Raw genomic sequence first — 21,904 nt, forward strand, 5'->3', positions numbered from 1 at the left:
AACCAGAAATATACTAACAAAATTTTTAATTATTTTTCACATTTAGAAGCACATTCTGCAGTATCCACTTTTACTCAAAACAAATTTGCACATTGCTGCGTCATTTAGCTTTCAAAATTTGAAATTAATTATACTTTCGATCGATGAAATACTATTACAAGAGATTTGATTCCATATATACAATATAATAATAGTACATACCACTTTTTAAATTTCAATTCTTTTTAAGAACATATAAAATCTCTTTCAGTTTTTCTCATTTTTATTTATTTTATCAATCATTTATTTATTTGTTTTTTTCTGCAAAAAAGCGTATTTATGTTAAAAAAATGGAGTTCATATACAGAAATACATGGAGATGTATATTTAAAAAAAATATATAGGGAGAAAAAACAGAAATACTTTAACATAGGAAGAGTTGAAAAAGGAGTTATATATGAAATTCATATTTAAAAAAAAAAAACAAAGAAGAACATATACATATATGTATATTATATTACAAATATATTATTGATACTTATATAAAAAAATAATTTTAAACACACAGCATTTTGTAAACGAAAATAGTGTGAAAAACTCACTTGATCACTTTATCAAATTAATAAACAAATTAAAAGAAAAATAATTTAAACTAGAGAATAATAAAAACAAAACTTTCTGTTGTTGTTTTTATGTAATAATTATACTTATTTTAAATATAAAAACAATTTTGGTTTATAGTAACGTTATTTTTTGTTTTTTTCTTTTTATTTTTTGTGGGTTTTTGATTTTAACTATAATAACTAGAGTTAACATAACAATTTAGTTATTTTTGTTGTTGTTATTTAATTAATTTTAATAAAATTTATACTACACAAAATTTAATATTTAATTTTACATAAACTTTATATTTTTGTTTTGGTAATAAAAAAATAAATAAAATTATAGTTTTATAATTTTATTGGTCAATTTGTGGAAATGAATTTCTACATGGAAAGATGACAAGATATATGTACTACGACGATTTATGTAAATGACAAACATGATTAATGTCTCAACAGAAACAAAACACATTACATATACGTATGTATCATATTCTATATACATACATACATATATTGTGGTTATTGTACAACAAAACTAAGGGAGGACTAAGGAATTCGATTACAGAGCCACTTCATCTCCTTGTCTCAGAGAGGCTGTGTTAAGCTCAATTTCTTCGTGATATTGTTGCTCGGCTTTGAGCTTTAAATCACGACGCCTTTGAGCTGTTACGGTGGTTGTTGCAACAGGTGGTGAGAATGACGTTGACGTTAGCTTTGGCGATGACACTGATTGCTGGTGGTTATTAGCTGAAGACGCTGGTTTTAATCTATTTTCGTAAATATCACGCGTTGTTGTCGGTGACAACAAGACTTTAGGAGGCAGCGTAAAGTAATCATCAATGATTATTTCATTTTCTTTGTCTTTGTCTGTGTCTTTATTCCTTTGTGATTTGTGTGCTTGTTTTCCTTTTTGGTTTTTAAGATCCTCACCACTTTGATCATTGGTTTTAGTTTTAGTTTTAAAAACATCTTTATTGTTAACTTCTAGAGTAGACGATGGCGACAATAATAATGCTGATGATGATGACGATGATAATGCTGTTGTTGTGGCTGTTGTCGTTGGTAGTTGTTGCTGTTGTTGATTAATTTTATAGTTTGAATTATGATTGTGATGATTATTAGTTCTCATCGTTTCTTGTATTTGTTGATGTTGTGTATTTTTTGTATTTAAAGATGTTGTATGTAAATTGTTGGTTTCCTGAGCCACTACTGGTATATTACTACGTGTTGCATGGAACGAATGTTGTCAGACTACTTCTCCGTTACTCTCTTTGACCGTTGATCCACCACTGCCGACAGTGCTACCCAGCGAACCACCACCAGTACCCGTTACAGGATCTAATAATGAACCGGTTTCAACATCATTAGCATTTCTAGTCGAATTGCGTTGACGACACATATACGGTGAACTAGTAGGTGAGGGCAGTTGATTCTGTTAGTAAATTAAACATTTATTAAATAATGTACAAACAACATTAAAATTCAAACTTACTACCTTGTTATTGTTTTGACAACATGTGGCTTTGACACACCCATTATCGGTTGAGGGTGGACAGTCTAATGCACAACAGTCTGAGCTGCTCATATTGAGACTGGATGTACCCTCTGATACTATACACGCCCCATCCATATCAAATTCTGGTTGTATGGTTGTTGAATGTATGCCTTCATTGTGAAAGAATTCTTTAACTTTTTCGGCGATTTTCATATACTCTGATAAATTGTGACATCTGCAAAAAGTAACAAAATTTTTAAATATTCGTACGTATGTTATGTATATGGAAATAATAATTTGTATATGCATGGAAGGATTCACTAATCCACATATGTACGTAGAGAAAAGTTACGTAGTGCATGTTGATATTTTTAAAAGTTTATTACAAAATTGGACAACAGTGGCTTTTTATATTACTATGTGTTTAAGAACAAATCGATTTGCGGTATTTTTCCTCTAAGTTTAAATCCTAATGATTTACTACTTTTATTTTACATCTTTGATGGAAAACTCTATTTAAACTATGTTTGCCTCCATATACTTAGAAATAACTAGTTAATATGACTCGTCATTTTGAGAGCAATTCTTGTGTGCATTCCATCATAAGGTAAAATATTAAATAAAGGAAGACAATTCATCTCCTTTTTATTAAACTAATAATTCTTTGTGTTTTATTTCATTTGTGTATTTTAATTTTGAACCATAACGGATTGTTGCCGACACACTACAAATAAAATTAAAATTGAATAAACAAAGCAACATGTTGATTAGAATAGGAATGTTTGCTAAATAATTTAAAGCGTAAAAAATTTCACGTAAATTGACACTCGCTTATAAAATCGACAACATTGCTTGCCCTTGACAAGTTGCGTGTATTAAAACTATTGTAATATCAATTTCATTCTTAATTAGTTTGAAATCTATTGTTATTTACAAAAGAAAACGTATGTTTGTGTGGACATGCATATTTTGTTTTCAACATAAAATATTACCTTATGTGAGCTGAAGCTATAATCCGATCGCCAGCCAATTGCCAGACATGAAACTCATGGACTGCCAAAACACCATCAACTTTTTCCAACAAACGTTTTTGTATAGCATCAACCTTAAAAAAACAATAACATAAATATAAGAATACATTAAACCGATGCCTAAATATTTAAGTTGAATTATTTGTATTTTCAAATTTTCTTTCATTTCATCTGGGTTTTTCTAAATTGTTTTTTATTTTTCAATATAAAAAACGACTTCTTTAAATTTTTCATATTTTTTATTATTATTATTACCCTGCGCCTTTCTTTAGTATAGTTTATAAATTTATTTATAAAGTATATTTCAATAAATAAATAAAAAACGACTTGTAAAATGCAACAAAAAGATTCAAGTAGAAAAAACTTACTTGTATATGTGTTGGCACAGTTTGTAATAAAATTAATGCAGATTCACGCAACAAAGGCCAAACTGAATGTAATATTAAACAAACTAATACAATGGACAAAGCAGGATCCATATAATAACGATATTTCCATTCGGTCAACCAAACAACCTAAAATGCATTAAAATAAAAAAATATATATTAAAAATTTACTATATATGTATAGGATGATATTTTGAAAACTTACCAAAGCACTTATAACGACAATAATACTACCCAAAGCATCACTTAATACATGTAAAAATGCACCACGCATATTCATGGAACCGGGATCGTGACTGTGACCATGACTGGATTTTTTAATTGGTTTTTCCTTCTGAGCAAAATACATATTTTAATATAAATTTTAATTGATATATTAAGAAGTTTTTCATTTTACCTCTTTCTCAAAAACGAAATCATCACCATTTTCACCTTCATCTACATTAGCTAATTCGGTAAGTCTGCTATGATTTCGTCTTAAGCCTCCACCATGTGAATGACCATGATGACCACCATGCTCTAAACGATCAAGTTAATATATAAATAGTTTATTAATATTACAATAACATAGGAATAGTTTATATTTTTCTATGCCACTCACCATAAAGTAAACACAAGCCAATGCCGTTTACAACTAAACCTAATACACCTACAGTAACCAACAATTCTGGTTCATGTATAGTTTCTTCTTCTATAAATCTGGAAAAACAAAATTAAAAAAAAATTATAATAAATACATTCTTCCATTTTTATAATTGGAAAATAAAATTTCTTTCTTTTACATATTTATATTGAAAACAATAAAAAAAACTTGTTGTTTCTCTTTGTTATATTTCTATATTACAAAGAGAGCTTCTTTTGCAGTAAAATTAATAAAAAACACATTCTCTTTAAAATGTTTTTCATGAGAATGTCTAGAAAAGTCCACTCTTGCTGTTTTCTTTATAATTCGCAAAAATTGTGATATTCATGAAAAATCATTACCTTTTAACCGCTTCTATCGTAATACTAAAGCATAATGCAACCAAAAATACTGCGTTAACTAAAGCTCCCAATACTTCTGCACGTGCCCAACCAAATGTATTTTTTGACCATTTTTTTGGGGACATCTAAGAAAATAAATTTAAAAATAATACAATTATCAAATACTAAAAAAGATTAATTAAGTTGTCATACATACCTTAACTGATAAAAACGATATCACCAAAGCGGCTATATCGCCCAACATGTGAAAACTGTCAGCTACTAAAGCCATTGAATTTGTAACATATCCGACCACGATTTCGACAAAAAAGAAGAAACCGGTCAACATCATCATAGACAACAGGCGACATTTTTTACCTGTGTATTTTGACATTTTAGAAAATCTGCAACAAAAACAGAGATAATGGGTATTAAAAAAAAAAAACAATTTAATTATTTAAGTTATAAAATGCATGCTTAGATTTTGAATTGAATTTTCATCAAAACACACTATAGTAAATGTAAGTTTTATTTATTTTTATAGTTAATTTAAGTTTTATTTTAATTAGAGCGTGACGTAATTAATTTTGTCTTTTTTTATTTAGAAAACATTTCAATATTATAAGCAAAAAAAGAAATCACCATTTAAGATTTTTTAATAGAACAATGAATCATATCATTTGCCGGAAATTTTCTTAAGTTTAACTTTATAGAATATAAAACAATAGGGCGCTATTTAAAAACGACTCAAAAAAATTATAAAATTTAATAAAAAATTCTCCATGATAAATTTACGAAAAAATTATAAAATTAAATTACAATATATACTTAATTTTCTTATAATCATTGTGGGGCTAAAATCACGCAAATAATCACAAATAATCATAATAGTTGAAAGCCCATTTAAAAAAAATAAAAAAGAAATTAAAAAAAATGTAAAAAAATAAAAAAAAAATGGAAATAATGGAGAAATAGCTATCTGAACTCCTCTGGACAATTTTTGCTAGGACCAATGGGTAAAAGTTACAGTCATTCGAATTAACCCTGTATGACCAAAATGTTCAACTTTGACCCCCTATAAGTCCGGCAGTTCTTGACAACTATCCAATAGTATTAACTTTGAAAAATTTCATCCAAATTGGAAGACATCGATTTTAAAAGATGGGTCACTTGACACGAAATTACCGAAATTGCATGTTTCTGTGTTATTCAAAAATGCAAAAGTTGTAAGGGTTATATTTTTTCCGTCGTAGTTTACCTTTTCATAGAATTGTCCATATATGTATGTATACATACATATATACTTTATGGAGTCGAAAATATCACAATTGTAAAATTTAGCCATTTCAATCTGAAATACTATAGATTCTTCGAAAAATTATGTGAGTTACTGTAACTGCTGCTCATTTTATTTTCTGAGACTGTTGCAATTATTCTATTTCTCTCATTTTTTAATGAATGTTGTTATTATTTTAGAATTCTATTTTACTTTTGTAAACAAAAATGTAAATAAACAAAACCCGATTATTGCAATGGGGTGCATCGAAAATTAAATCTAATATGTATTATTTATTGAAAATAGAACGTACTATATTAAATATACATAAATAAAATGTATTCGTATTTATTTATTGCAATAAACAAGCCTATGACACATTCCATTTATAAAAATAATAGTAAGTTGCCTAATCGTTATTGTTTTAACTTTTTGTATAAATTTTCTTTGTTTTGTTGTTAATTGCCGAAATATTTTAATAATAACGTTAGTAACAAAGAAAAAGAATTGAATTATTTATTAATCAATTTAGAAACTATATTTAACAAACCGATTTAAAATAATTAATGAAAGTTAAGAACTTACAAAAAAAGTTTCATTAATAAGTAAAATGTTTATGACGTTTTATTTCGAAAAAGAAGAACTTTAATGAAACTAACAAATCAAATTGTATTAAACACTGCAATTTAAAAATGCACACTAAATTATTTAACGAATAATATAATAGAAATGAAGCAATATTTATATCTGCACATCCACATTAGACTACGACGAGAAGGAAATAAAAAAAATACAATTTAAAAGGAATGAAATAAATACATAGAAACAAAGACATATAATTATTTCTTTTACATATAATATTAAAAAAAAAAAAACTTTTGCTCGTAGTGCTGACAACCACATTTTTTTTTTTTAATTTTATGTGGTCTTACCTAAAACACATTAATTTACAATATGAAATACAGTGGCAAACAAAATGGTGTAATCATCTGATTACAATATTTTAAAATTTGGTTAGAATCATTCTACCTAAAAGAAATATGTTTTCCTATTCGGTTTGCATAAGAATCAAAACCTTATAGGAAAACGGGCTGTCAAATTATTTTGCTAAATGGCCCATTTGTTATTTTTATTGACGGCTTTAATTTGACTACAGCTTGAGTCACTAAATTGAAGTTACACTGAAAGCAAAACAAGTTGTTGCTAATCGAAATATTAAAACTAACAGCATTTTATATATAAAGTTATACATATTTCATATTTCAATTAATTCTTAAAAATATAAATTTCTTAGAAAAAAATATAATAACAGTTAAAGAATACACAATTAGTTCAATAAAAAGCTCCACACTTCTTGCTAACTTTAATCCTCTACAATTGTTTATATTTGCCCCTAACTGTAAATTTGATATTGGTTTCTATGTTTATTTTAAAATTAAAACATATCTATGTTTATAAAGAAAACATATATATATTTAGTTACTTAGATACTGTTGTAAATGATATTATATTTAAACTGTATTTCGAACTGATTATTGTTTTAGGATCTCCTTAAAGTAAAAACTGGTCAAATTTTTTGTACTTATTTATTAAATAATTTTTTTTTTTTTTTTTTTTTTTTTTTTATTTAATTTGTTATTATACAATTATAACTGAGCCCAAAGGGCCATATATAGTTAACAAATTTACTACATATAATGAAAAACCACTTAACAAAGAGTAAATAACAAAATGTTTAAAAATAAATACAATATAAATCTTATATATATATTCTTAAGATTAGATAGGAAGAATAAAGAAAGAGAAAGAAAAGGATATAGATATAGATATAGAAGAGAAAATGGGGAAAATCTCAATTGCAAGATGGTGATAAAAATCAATTATAAATCATTATTTAGAAGATGAACAAATATTTTATTTTTGAAGGTGTTATAAGAAAATCGAAATGTTCTAAGAGAGCTGGGCAAATTATTGAATATTCTAGCCACTCGCACGTGGAAAGAACGCTCCAGTACTGATGTTAGTCTAGGAATCTGAATTTGACGATTACGACTTGAGCGACTAAAGGAGAAAAATGACATAATGCGTAAAATGTTACCATTTTTGTAAATATTGTAAAAACAAAGTAAAAGTCGCGACTTTATATAATTAAGAAAAGAACATTTTAAAAATCTGCAAACATAAATATATACATGATTACGACGTCGTAAACAGAAAAGGTATCGAATAACTCTATTAAATAATTTGGTGAGTATTTTAATGTTGTACCCTAAGGTACCACTGTAAATCTCAATCCCATATAAAAATATAGGCATAATTAATGAATGAATTATTATTATTTTAACATTCATAGGTAAAATCAAATTGGTGTTATAAATGTTACGTAAAGCATAATTGACCCTGGATATAACAAAATGTATATGTCTATCAAAGCAAAGCTTGTTATCTATCCACAATCCGAGACATTTGATGTGGTCAACAAATATAATTTCATTACCGTTAAGATTTAAAGAAAATTGAGCATTAGGTAAACCAAAAACTACAGCCTTCGTTTTCGAAGTGTTTATAATCAATTTATTTCTACACATCCAATTGTTAATATTGGAAACAGCATAAGCAAGCTGCACTTGCATTACATCAGCAAATTGTTTTTCACCACAAAAAAGATAAAATAAATCATCCGCGTAAGCAAATGGAATACAAGATGAGTTCTTATCAAATTCCCTGAAAATGTCATTGATATAAATATTAAATAGGATAGGCCCAAGTACCGAGCCCTGAGGTACACCACTTCTAACCGGTAAAATACTGGAAACTTTTTCACCAATTGAGACATACTGAAATCGATCAACAAGATATGAAAGTAAAAGTTTGCAAGATGATTTTGATGCAATTTTGAAATTAAAATGCAATAATCGACTTTATCAAATGCCTTAGTGAGGTCCATTGAAAGAAGGACATTGAAATTTCCTTTATTTAAAGACTGTCTTATAGTATCTGTCAATCCCAGTAAAAGAGAGGTCGTATTTCTACCATGCCTAAAACCATATTGAGCATCACTAAAAAACGATGTTTCATCAATATAATCCAATAACTGATTTTTAAGCAAAACTTCCACAACTTTAGATATTACAGGTAATATTGAAATTGGACGCAAATTTGAAATATCATTAGATTCTCCGATTTTCCTTATGGGCACAACTCTACCTATTTTCCAACCCATAGGAAATGTAGAAGTAGTTATTATATTATTAACAAGATGCAATATGTAAGTTCCAATAAAGGGAAAGACTAATTTAAGAAATTTAACTGAAAATCCATCGCAACCAACAGCATTAGATTTAATTGATTGTAATGCATTAACTAATTCATCCAGGTTAACAGTTCGAAAAGAAAATCTATTATTATAAGAAAAATCTATTCTATCAAAATTAATAAATGAGTTATCACCTTGATTAGAAGAAAAGAAAGAATTTAAATTTTCAACATCAACTTTATCAATGTTAGTAACAGTATCTCCAATTCCATTTGCTCGAAGTGTGTTCCAAATTTGTTCAGAGTTCTTATCATGAAATAATGTAGCATGTGCTTTGCGTTTAGCATTACGTATAATGGTTTTTGACCGATTTCTTAAGCGGCAGAAGTTATTCCAATTCTCCTTCGATCTTTTCCGCAAGTATAAACGATAAGAAGCATTTCTAATCGTCAAACTATTTTTGATCTCAGGGGAATTAAACCACGAGTCATCACTAAATCTACAAACTTTACGTTTTTTAAATGGCACAGCGCTGTGCATTTGACATAAATATAAGAATAATAAATTGGCTTGCTCATTAACATCAGCGGTGTAGAAAATTCTATCAAAATCACAAGAATTAAAAATAAATTCTAAAAGAGAATAATCAACATCATTAAAATCGAAATATTCAATGAATTCCTTAACCATCGGTATTTTTACATCAAAAACTGCATATATAAATGAATGACGTGAAGTTCCTGGAATTTGAACTTGTCCTGATTGAATGGTGTTCATAGACGGAGATATAAGAAAATAATCAATTAAAGATGTTGAACCAAATCTTATGCTCAAATGAGTAGGTAGAGAGTTATGATGACAGATCATGTTTAATCTACTGCACATTTCCCTTACAGAAACTGCTCTAGAAATATCAAACATATTGTTATTAAAATCACCAATAATGACAATATCATTGTATTTAGTCAAGACATCTGTAATACTATCCTCTATTGATGTTAAATCACCGTGAGGAAGATAAACAACACCAACAAGTATTTTACGACCAGATACAGTTATTTCAATAAACAAAAATTCGGCAGACACATGAGACCTATCACCTCTCCTATTAGTTTTGTATTTAGTTTCTCTGCAGATAATATTAAATTTTAAACTCCTAGATACATATAAGGCAACGCCACCACCTGTTATACCCGGGCGATCATTTCTACAAATTACATAACCTGGAAGATAAACGGAGTTCGATGAAATATACTCAGTTAACCAGGTTTCAGTTATTTACAATTGCTTTATTTATAATCAGTGTTAGAAAAACTACGTTGCTACCAAGTATTATATTATTGCTTTAACTACTGCTCCAAACAATTGTCTGAAGTTGTAGCAGTAGCATTTCTTTTGTTTTATAATCATACGTTTTTAAAACTTTTGCTACTTATAAAAAAGTAAATCTCAAAATATAGCAGTAGTAATAAAACAGTAGCAGTAGAAATAGTTCTAAATAAAACATAAACTACAAATGGAGTAGTAGCTTAAAAATATAAATAATTTTATTGCTACTTTTGATAAGTAGCAATAGAAATATTTGCTACTAGTTGATCGTTCTATTGCTACCAAATTATTGAAGTAGCAATAGAATAAAACAAAAAACTTCGACAAAAAAATAAACTAACAAATACACATATCTCAACGGGAAAAAGATTCAGTATAGGGGCCTTACTAAGGGCATTTTTCTATAGACACAAGTACATACAGCCGCATTGCAAAATCGTTTCAATTTTACATGCTTACTTAAAAAGGTCTTCCGTTAAAGGCTTTTTAGAAGATTTTCAGTCGAAGGATTTGTAAAATAGCCTTATAGGAAATTGCATTAATAATTATACATTAGAACTTATAAGAATTATATAAAGCAAATTTTCATACAAAATTTGATTCATAATTATTTGATAAATGTGCAAGAATCCTTTTAGTAGAGGAAACAAAATCCTCCTTGAATATCTTTTGCGAAAAGGCAATGAGAAACTTTCATAATATATAAATATGTCTTCAGAAGGCCCACGAATCGAAGTCCTAGCATTTTTCCCCGCTACTTGTGCCTTTTTCTGAATGTCATAATTTTTTTTCGTATTTTAATAAAATTTTTATTTTTTTTATGCTACCAAAATTTATGTAGCATTGCTACCAAAATTTTGGTAGCATTGCTACTTTATTTAGGTAGCAGTTGCTACCAAATTTTTTATTGTTGAAAAATATAATATCGTTTATTGCTACTTCAGGAAAATATTTACTGCTACTATTTGAAGTATTCAACTGCTACATTGAAACATTTAAATACTAATGACTGTACTACTGCTATCAAACTTTTTATTTTTTTGCTACATCTATAAATACTGCTACCAAAATCTAAAGGTATCAGTAGTAATAGTAAATGATTTGCTGCTAGTTTTTGAACATTTTCTAACTACAAAAGTAGTTATTTTTCGTTACTACAGCTACTTGTAGTCTAGTTTTTTAAACACTGTTTATAATAACATTAAGTTATTTATATTTTGCATAAATATCGGCTGTTGCTAACAAATATCTAATTTAGAATTTTCTAGAAAATAATTTTCGAATAATGAACACATTAGAAAATAATAACACTAATTAAGATTAATTTAAAAGTTTAAATTTGTTTACAAAAACAGGTTCGAATTTTCAAAGAAATTTTAAGATTCTTTATAATCAGAAGGTCAGAGGCCAACAAATTGTTCGCCTAAAGAATAGAACTGAGCTGAACTCGAATATGGAATCAGAAAATATTGCTCACATCGAGTTTCAATATATTGTGTTCAAAATTTTGAAAAATTCCCGTTTTTGGCCATAATTCAAATTCCATTCGATCTGCATTAAAATAAAGGTTTTACTTCCATTATTGTATTTAACAAAAACCGTCAATTTCATGTGAACTAAAAATAAAATTAATTAATTTAAATAATAAAATAAATTTTCAATGATTTCCACAATTTTTGTTAACAAAGTCATCTGGCAGCATTTTCATTACTCATTCTACGATATCAAGAACCCCACCACTTCTTGACTAAATAATTGTTTTGTTATTATGTATGTCTTTTTGTTGTTGATTTTTGATTTTTTCTCTCTTTTTTTGCGCTTGTCACTAAATTATAATATACAATCAGAGTCAGTATATCACGTTTTGCTATTATTTATGCCGACAGCACCACACTATTCGTTTATTTTTCTTTCTTATTTTTGGGCCCATTTATTGGCGGCAATTTGTAAGCTTTTCTCGATTGAATTTTTTTCTTTATTGTATTTATTATTTAGGTATGTACTTACATTTAAAAAGCAAACAAAAAAAGGTACTCGAAAAGTTATAATTATTGCGAAAAAAAAAAGTTTATACTTATTTATTCGAACGTTGCACTTATTAAAGGTTTATATGTACATGAAGATATTAAGCTGTCGCTGTTGATTTTATAAAAAACAATTTTTAATTCATTTATTGAAAAGCAAATATTGTTTATAAGAAGTGTACTTTTATGCATTGTATTTCTTTGCATATGTATTTCGTATGAATTGTCCATTTTTTAATAAATATAAAAGATTTGCAACATTTTGAAGAAAGAGTGCAATGAGCCTGATAGTAGAAATAATGAATTATATAATAAATACGCTGCTTCTAAACGTTAATTATATTGTAATATATACAAATTTCATATTGAAATATTTTGCAGAATAAACAAAGTAGTTGATTCTAAAAAATTACAATTTAATGTCCTCGTTATCAGAACACTTTAATAGACACATAGTGATAGAGCCGAGCTTTAGCTGTACCCTAAAATATGTATGTGTATTAGCTATGTATGTAGTTGTCTATAAATAGTTCATTTACTACGGATAAAAATGTTCAAAACATGTGATTTATTTTTACGTTTAATTTTGATTGTAAAATTCTGGCACGTATTTTTAACTATTTATGTCCGCTTCATACACAAAATCCACAAAATATTCAAAGTTCAGAAAAGCCCAACTATAAGTATGATTTTCTTTGGTGTTTTTCAATCATGTTAAGGTTTCTTTTATATTAAACGCCAGACGAACCATTTGAACATGCCAAAAAACACATCTATAAATTAAAGACAGCAGGTTTTAAAATTTATCAAAGCAAACATATTTCTTTATCAGATATAATATTTATATTGACAGCTTAAAACCTAAAGTAATCAGAGTGTTATCTTTACTTTTGACAAAAAAACTAGTTAGATACTAAAGAAATTTTGAGTAATTATATTTTAATATTTAATTTAAAGAACAAAAACTAATATTAAGAATTCTTGGGCAAAATCATTTGTTTTGAATACATATTTGTTTAAAACAAATGCCGTATACAAATACCATATCTTTCGTTCTATTAATCTCCAATTAATTGCTGATTAAACGATTACACAAATTTTACAATCTTTTGATAATTTTTAATTAAATTTAGCTATTAATCATGTTATCTAAATTGTTTTTGATAAAAGTAAAGAAAGTTGTTTAAAGTTCTTTTTATACTGACCCATTTTTAGGAGAGATTGTTTAGGTATATGCACATATATTTAATAATATAAGTGATCATTAAAAAAAATCAATATTTAAATTCCTTTCAAGATCATATTAAAGTGTCATTATTTTAGTTTCTGACATTATTTGCAATTACAAAAATGCTTACGATATATTTTGTTGTTATATGTGAACACAATTTAAGAAAAATTTAAATATACAAACAAATTCAGAATTTTTATTAATGATCTGTTTTCTTTTAAAATTTTAATTTTTTAACGAGTACTGGAAAATATCTATAAATGTTTTTAGTTCAAATTTCGAGAGATGTAAAATAAGCATCTAATTTCTAAAAAAAAAAAAATAAATAATTTCCATACATGGGCGAAAGTGAAATTTACTGCATAGATAGATAACTATGTTGTTTTTATTATTTAATAAAATATATTGATATCATTAATGGGAACACAATAGTGCGTGTCAAATACATGATCTTTAAATTCAATATATGTAAATAAACATATGTAGTATGTATGTGTATTCTAATTTGTTTTGTTTCGTTTTTATGTCAATTTCCATTATAAAGTTTATATTTTTCTTCTTGGCATACTTTTTGTTTGCTCAACCAATTTTGTTGCTTTTGTTTTCTATTAAGAATGAACATATAAATCTGTATAAAATCATATTTGTATAACCCAGTTAAATTAAGAACAAATGTATGTATGTGATGCGTATTCGTGTGAATTATAACCTTGAATGGAGAATTATTACCAAGAATATAAATATTAACCGTCCAACAACAGCCCCATAGTTACCAAATACACACAATGTTCGTCGGGAGAAAGATAAGTGAAGTAAAGTAAGTTTTAGGTTATTATTTGTTTGCATTGGCTGTGAAACGCATTTTACTGTAGATTTTTTTTGTTGTTGTTAGTTAGTTAGTTAGTAATTAAAATAAACTACATACAATAATAATATTTAGAAATTTTCATATATACAATTTTAAGCTGATAAGATAAATAATAGTAGACATTACCCCACTTGTATAGTGACTTTCATTAATAAACGCCTTTTTATACTTTTTTACAAAATGTTATCTCATTTATTTTATTTATATTAAATTTGATCCAATTTCCTCAGATTAGCAATAAACAAATCTTAATATTCTCTATGAAGTTTTTGCGCTGTTGTTGGAATCTCCTTAAAAATGCCAATTCCTTAAAATTAACAATTTCAAATTCAGAAATCATCTAAATGTCCTGACTTTACTTAAAAAATATAAGACCCGTAATTTATTTGCTATTCAATTTAAGAAAGCTTTCCCGAACAGTACAATAGTAGAATATACATGCTTGTTCATGTTTAGGCAATTTATAAACTAATGCCTGTCATCTTAACATGTTTAGATATAGAGCGATATGTTAGCATTTCAAATATAAAGAAATACCGATTATTATTGACAATCACTGTACGCACATGTGTATGTCTGCATATTTTGTTTATCATATTCAAATATGATAATAAGTAGAATTATTTTTATCATAAAATAACTGAAATTGCTAAATATTTTGTTACAAATTATTGTGGTTTCACTTTTTAATAACTTCACGTAAAGGACCCTCTTTTCTTATCTTTTTATTGTATAAATATATACTTGTAAATGATACTTAAGCACAAAAGTCTACGAATTTGTTAATTATATTGTAGATACAATTAATAAAAAATACTGAAATATACTAAAAAGATGAAAAAAGGCACGTGGCGCCAAATGTTATATTTTCCGCAATTTGAATAGTTTTCCCTTTTTGCTATGTGAAAGCTTTAGTATCAAAGAACTAACTATGTACATATTTACAAATTAGTTTTCCAATCATTTCTATGCTAGTTTTCAAAGAAGCGTCGTCATCTAATAAATACATATGTATGTATTTTTATCACAACAAATACTTGAAATTATTCCATATAAAGTTGAGGTCATATAAGAATATTAATTTCATTAAAGCAGTACTTTAGTCTTCCTAAAACTACTAACCCTTAAATGTATCTTTCCTAGCATTCCACCATGCAAATATGAACGAACATTCGTGTACATATTAAGTTTAAGGTTATTCATAGTAAAAAATATAATTATTATTTAAAACATAAAAAAATCAAACAAAATTAAAAATAGACAAGTAGTGATTTCCAATCAAATACAACAAAATGACATGAAGGTTAAACACGTGCACAGAATAGCACGAGGTTTGATTTTATAATTTTAATATTATTTTTTCTCTTTTTTATACTATTTAATAGGAATAGAAATGATATTACAATCTACATTAATATACATACATATATGTAGTATGTAGTCAAGTATCAATACAAAATATTTAAATACTGTCTGAACATTGTCTTGACAAATTGATGTCTATGAATTACAACACATTAATACGTTTTTTACAGTTTAGAATAATAAATTGTAAATATTAAGTTTTATAATTTTATTTTGAAAGATTCAATATTTTAGATTATTATTCTGTTGCTACGATCTAATGATTTCTATCGTAATGCATTGCATATTTTGAATATTTTCGGAAAACTTAATTACACTTAGGTTTCATGAATTTTTCATCAAATTTTTTTTAATCTCGATTTATCATCATCAAATTATTAAAAACTTTAAAAAACTTTCTCCACAAAAAATAAATTTTTCTTTAGAATTCGTTTTTTTTTTAAATCTATAAAAATTTCATTCTAATTTATAAATTTTTGCAAAAAAAAAAAAATATTTTTAAGGAACTTTTTTACAGATCTTAATTTTTGGTAAATTTATTGAAAAAATTAAAATTTACAATTGTCATGTAAAAATAACTAACATTGTAAAAATTTTATTTAATTATATTTGGTTTATTTTATTTATTTATCTAGAATTGAAAATGTTTAGGCTTTTAGTTCATATTCGTGTTTATAGAAAAGTATCAAAGTTTTTCTATTGAAATTATATATTACTTTTAGAATATTCCGCATGTTTGTTAGTCTGCTTTGCAGTTTCATTAAATAAATTATCACATTATTAATAATTTGTATCAGATATTTACTAAATATATTATATAGCCATCAAACGGCAATATCTTATATGAATAAAGCTGTTTTAAGAATCTTTGTATGAAATCAGTCTTTATGAATGCTTCAACAATTAACTTAAATAAGGCGAAAGATATTTGACGTAAAAGTTATTTTTAAAACAATATAAATCATATTTGTTTAATTTTTTACATTAATGTACTCTTTATTTAGCGAAAGTGGAAAAAATAATGTTTAATTAATCTATTACAATATTGTAATTGTTACTATAAATCAATATAATAATTTCAAGCAATAGGTATTTAATAAAACTTTAAAAATTTATTTTTATTTTGCGTATTTAAAAGGTGTGTTTTAAACTTGCTAAATCTTTTTTTCAACTTCTATTTTATAAAGTCAACATTGTAATGTACGAAAATTAATATTAAGTAACAATGTTCGAATGTGATGATATGTTAACAATATTAATAATGAAAATAAATAAAATAAAAACAAAAGTTGATGACATTACTACAGAGGTGTACAGCGTTAAATTATTCAAATCACGCAGTTAAGGCTTAAATATTTTTTTGGAAATAAAAATGAGCTTTTTGTGAGTACATTTTTTTGTTATTTTAATCTAAATTCTCTTATTGATACTCTCTTAATAAATTGTTAATTATTTTGTTTGTTTTATACTTTTTATAAAATTATAACAATTATTTGTTAAATAAAATCATTAAATATTCAGTAATACATATAAACTTTTGCACTCGATTTTTTCTTAATAGAAATATTAATATTCAAAACTAGTATATAAAAACTATATATAAAGTATATATTATATAAAGTATACAAAAAGAGTGCTTAAACCGCAAAATAACTAACTAAACTTTCGGAAACAATAAAATTTTATTTAGGAAATATGAATATTTCAAGAAATCTACAACATCTTTATTCATTGATAAGAGTTTATAGTGAAAAACTTGATTCTCAGTAATGCAGATAACTCATCATATTAAACCTATTAAGAATGATTCATTTGTAAAGTGCACACATAACGATAATATTAATTTTTTGTTTTTATTTATTTTATGTTGTATCAATAAATAACACAGGTAGAAAAAATACTTGTTTTAACACCAGTAATACATACTACAAATATTGTTGACGATGTTAGTATTATTTTGAGATACTATAATGATGACTTTCTTATTTTTTTTAGAATATTTATGGATAAGTTTTTTTTGTATACAAACATAAACATGTGCTCAAAAACCCCCGTCATTTAAATAGTTTGAGCCGGCATTTTTGTTGTTGATATTACATTTTGAGATTGCAATAATTACAAAGAAGAAGTGTTAAATACATAATAAACCCACTACTGAAATGTAAATATTGACAAGAATAACCTAAAATAAAAATATTAACACGTTGGCTTAAATGTCGTCTATAGCCGTCATATAATGTTATTTTTGTAATATTAGGTATAAATCGGAGTTATTTTAAATACTTCTATAATTATACGTAGTTTCATTATATCAATAATACTCGAATTTTTTTCAAACATTAAATGAGCATCTGGGTGGCTTCATCAGTTCTTGAGTGCGCGTCAACGTGTTAATTTTCTTTAATATGACAGATACATTACTGCCTTTTTAAGAATCTAGGAAGACTGTACGAATACCTCTTAATCGATGCGTTTTAATGTACTAAACACGAGAAAAATAAAAAAAATATATTTTTTAAAAGTGCCCTACCAGCAATTGAATGTACAATATGACCAAAAAATATAAGTGTCAAAATTGTCATAATTTTTAGCTTATACAGAATTTTGAAAATTGTTTCTTGTTGGTGTAACAGATTGGCTGTGACTGGACGAAGGAAGATCAATTTGTCGTGGAAGCGTATTATTTATGTTGTTGTTGTTGTAACAGTTCGACTGTGGCCGATAGTTCTTTCCTGGGGAAAAAGCTTTCGGTTGATACAGCTGTCGCTGGGTTGACAACCTTTGGCCGAGTATGATTCGGGTCGTTCCGGAGCGAAGATCCAATTGTCGTGGGAACGAACGTATTATTTATCATTTGGTTTGGTCGATTTTAGAATTTTTTTGATTATTTTGGAATTTATGTGCCCTTCATGACAATTCGTTTTGCGGACCAGTCCCTTAATTCACAAACAAAATTTTTATTTTATAAACTGTTTATAAATTAGATTTTGTACGGAAATTTTGTTTTTAAACCTTTTATAAAATAAAAATGTTGTTTGTGAATAAGGGGGCAGATATATACTCTAACAAACATTTTAATTATTTTTCTCGCAATAAGACCAAAAATTACGGAATTTTTGACCCATTTAGAAAAAGTTGCAGACTATCTTTTTTGAATATTTTCAATCACTGGTAGGTGAAATCCTTTAAAAAAAAATATTTTATTTTTTTTCTCGTATTTATTACATTTTTCAACTTTATTTTAGAAATTTTTTATTGAATTTCAGAATTTGTAATTACATTTCAGAAATTTTAGAAACAAAGAATAATGTTAGAAATTATTTCCTAATTGAAAATAAGGAAATAGTTACAAAAACATTATTTTAAATTGAATTAGAAATTATACTTCTCTAAAGCAAAACTTATTGGAATTGGTTTAGATGGTAAACTCATTTTAATTCTACTTTAGATAATAATTCCAGGAACCTATAGCTATTGATACATTTTCTAATAAGAATTAGTTTTATTTAAATTCTATTACGAAACAACTAGAATTATTAACTTACCTTATATAAAACTCCTTAAATGCGATTTGTTTTTATTAACGTAAACGTCTCGAGGTATATACAGCCTGTTCTCAAAAGGAACAGTTGTTAAATTGAACAGCGACAGCAGCAGCAATAAATAACTGATAATGTTAAATGCAAAACTGTATATGAAGAGAAAAGCGAGAATATTTTTAACTTTAATTACACTTGCATCAACGACATCAGAAATTTTCATAATGATTATGTTGAAGTTGGTGACAAATAATTCAATTCCATTCTTCCACTTCTTTAAACAATTAACAAAGAGAGTGGAAACATGAAAGTGATAAGGAAAATATAAAAATGTTCTAAAGAACAGAAAATAAAAAAGGGAGAAAAGTGATTAAAAATTGATTTAATGTAATTATAAATAGCCAGAACATTTGATACAATGTAAGAATGCAAGGATAACTATTTTCATACGTATTTATGTATGTATGATGTTTGGCCTTGAAAATGTTAATTATGTAAAAGTTTTTAAGATGGATATTTTTTTGAAAAACTTGGATGCTGGATTAAATTCGTACTTTTTTTAATTATTTATTTCTTCATTCAATAAATTACATAAGAAAAATAACTTGTCAGATACGCACACGGTTTCCTTGATCAATCACCCAGTTATTTTAAATAAAACAAATTGCAATAATTAAAAGATTTGTCCTGTATGGGTGGGTTCAGGACCCCATCAAAAATAAACAACTATTGGAATGCTATAGTAGATACATATGTACGAGAAGACGTATATACATATACATATTAAGAAGTCCATAGATGATTGAATAAATATTTAAAAACACAACAAATCAGCTGGATGAAAGAGTGTACATAAATGTGTCTACATATGTACTTAAGGTATGACTTTTTTACGTATTTTTTAGTCACTAAAAGAGAGGAGGTTGGTGGTGGAACTTTTTTAAGAGTGTTTATGTATGCTCCCAATTTTATTTCCCTGCAGTTCGTAGTAGCTGCACCAATCTAGTGTTTTATCCCATTTTTGAGATTAGATCTGGTTACAAACATTTCAATCTGACTACATAGTTATTTTAATATATGAGTAAATATTATAGGAGTTAGTCATAGACTATAGTCACAGGTCACTAATTATTTTTGGATAATACTCCACATAACAAATGTTTACTTTGAATTCTAATTAAACTGCTGGGTAGTAGCTATTATTTGGTACTTGTTTTATTACAATGTGGGGTTGAAAAACAAAAATAAATTAGAACCAAATGCAGGACGCACTTGTTCATATTATTGAAGGAGGTGTGGTCGGGTGTTAAGAATATTCTTTAATTCAATAAATGTATTGTTAGTTGCAAATAAGCCCGGTAAGCAAAAACATTTTATAATATAGGTATATAGATTTGCATTTATTTTTGTTAATGAAAAAATGGTCACGCGTGCAAAGTTTCATTAAAACAAAAATCCTCACAAATTAAGAAACAATTGTATTACAGCAAAAAAATATTCATGCATTTTTGCATTATTTAAAATTGTATGAAAAAAAAAATATACATATATATTCTGTATAGAATAAATCGTACAAAGAAAGGTGTTTAACCTCCATTCTTTCTTTTATTTTTCGTTTCGTATTTTTTCTTATTCACAACTTTTATAAAAATATTGATTCTTGATAAAACTAGCATTTAATTAATATTTTTTTTTTAATATTTCTTTAAACTCAACACACATTTCACTTCTTTTTTTATTAATTTATTCAACAATTTTTTCGGAAAAAATCCATTTAATCATTGGATATACAAAAGCACTATTAGCACCACATTAGTTACAAAAATGCTCTTTTTATATTTTACGATTCTGTTAAAACACAATTTATAATTATTTACCGTTTAGTTAAATTTTCTTTTGATAAATTCTTATGAGTGATGTTAATTTTGTTTATTTTAAAAAAAATTATTTTATTTAAAAAAAAATAATATCACTTTAACTATTTACTTCTGATACGTGTGTGTTTAGCGTTCGTCGTTTTTCGAATGCACTAAAATTTTATCTGCTGCCTACATTAGACCTACGCCGATCAAATTTCTTAACGCTGACTTTTCCAAGCCAGCGGCGGCTTAATATCTGCTCATAGACGACCAAAAAATTCTTTGAAAATATTTGAACAAATAAAATTTTAAAATGTAAAATTTTTAAAACGAATAAAACTATGGAGGGAAAATTCATCAATATCAACTACTTTTATGCAAACTTAATTAATCTTACAAATTGTTTGTTGACGGCGACTTTTAAAATTTATCGGCGGCTATGAAAAGTCGGCTTATAAAAAATACAAAAACAAATCATTTTCAGTGTTGTAATTAAATAAGAAATGTGTGTTGGTATTTTAGAACTGGGAAAAACGGATAATTTTATTTCATTAGATTGCATTTTAAATATAAATACAGCTGAATGGAATAAAAAATTGTTTAAACCAAAAAATAGTGAAAAATATGGGATATTTTAATTTATATACACGGGATATTAAAATTATAATTTATATATATAAACTAAATAATATTTTAAT

At 26.3% G+C, this 21,904-nt stretch overlaps 1 protein-coding gene across 9 annotated transcripts; it reads right to left on the minus strand.

Annotated features, from left to right (window-relative positions):
- Nucleotides 1–921: 921 nt before the first annotated feature.
- On the minus strand, nucleotides 922–21,395 carry LOC119608083 (zinc transporter 1). Of its 9 annotated transcripts, none has more exons than XM_037962398.1 (11): nucleotides 21,225–21,395; nucleotides 19,354–19,496; nucleotides 4,677–4,863; nucleotides 4,481–4,605; nucleotides 4,098–4,195; nucleotides 3,894–4,015; nucleotides 3,702–3,827; nucleotides 3,479–3,625; nucleotides 3,072–3,184; nucleotides 2,080–2,314; nucleotides 922–2,016 (listed from the first exon to the last, which is right to left on the minus strand). In XM_037962398.1, exons 3-11 carry the CDS (start codon nucleotides 4,851–4,853, stop codon nucleotides 1,831–1,833), a joined length of 1,329 nt encoding a protein of 442 aa, XP_037818326.1. In that variant the 5' UTR covers nucleotides 4,854–4,863; nucleotides 19,354–19,496; nucleotides 21,225–21,395; the 3' UTR covers nucleotides 922–1,830. The 9 variants fall into 9 exon arrangements, with proteins under 9 accessions (XP_037818326.1, XP_037818317.1, XP_037818294.1 ...); XM_037962389.1 differs by having other exon boundaries at nucleotides 3,702–3,830; XM_037962372.1 differs by having other exon boundaries at nucleotides 1,803–2,016; nucleotides 2,077–2,314; nucleotides 3,702–3,830.
- Between the last annotated feature and the right edge of the window lie 509 nt (nucleotides 21,396–21,904).

This window comes from Lucilia sericata, unplaced genomic scaffold (genome assembly GCF_015586225.1).
Source record: "Lucilia sericata isolate MDLA Ls3-8-SP2 unplaced genomic scaffold, ASM1558622v1 Contig000021F_arrow, whole genome shotgun sequence".
NCBI lineage: Eukaryota > Metazoa > Arthropoda > Insecta > Diptera > Calliphoridae > Lucilia > Lucilia sericata.

What these genes read in the sequence shown, in the direction of transcription:
- LOC119608083 (XM_037962348.1), bottom strand. An exon ending in ATTTCGTTTTTGAGAAAGAG is followed by an intron (nt 3,831 to 3,893) that starts GTAAAATGAAAA and finishes TATTTTGCTCAG; the next exon opens with AAGGAAAAACCAATTAAAAA. An exon ending in GTCAAAACAATAACAAGGTA is followed by an intron (nt 2,017 to 2,076) that starts GTAAGTTTGAAT and finishes ATTTACTAACAG; the next exon opens with AATCAACTGCCCTCACCTAC.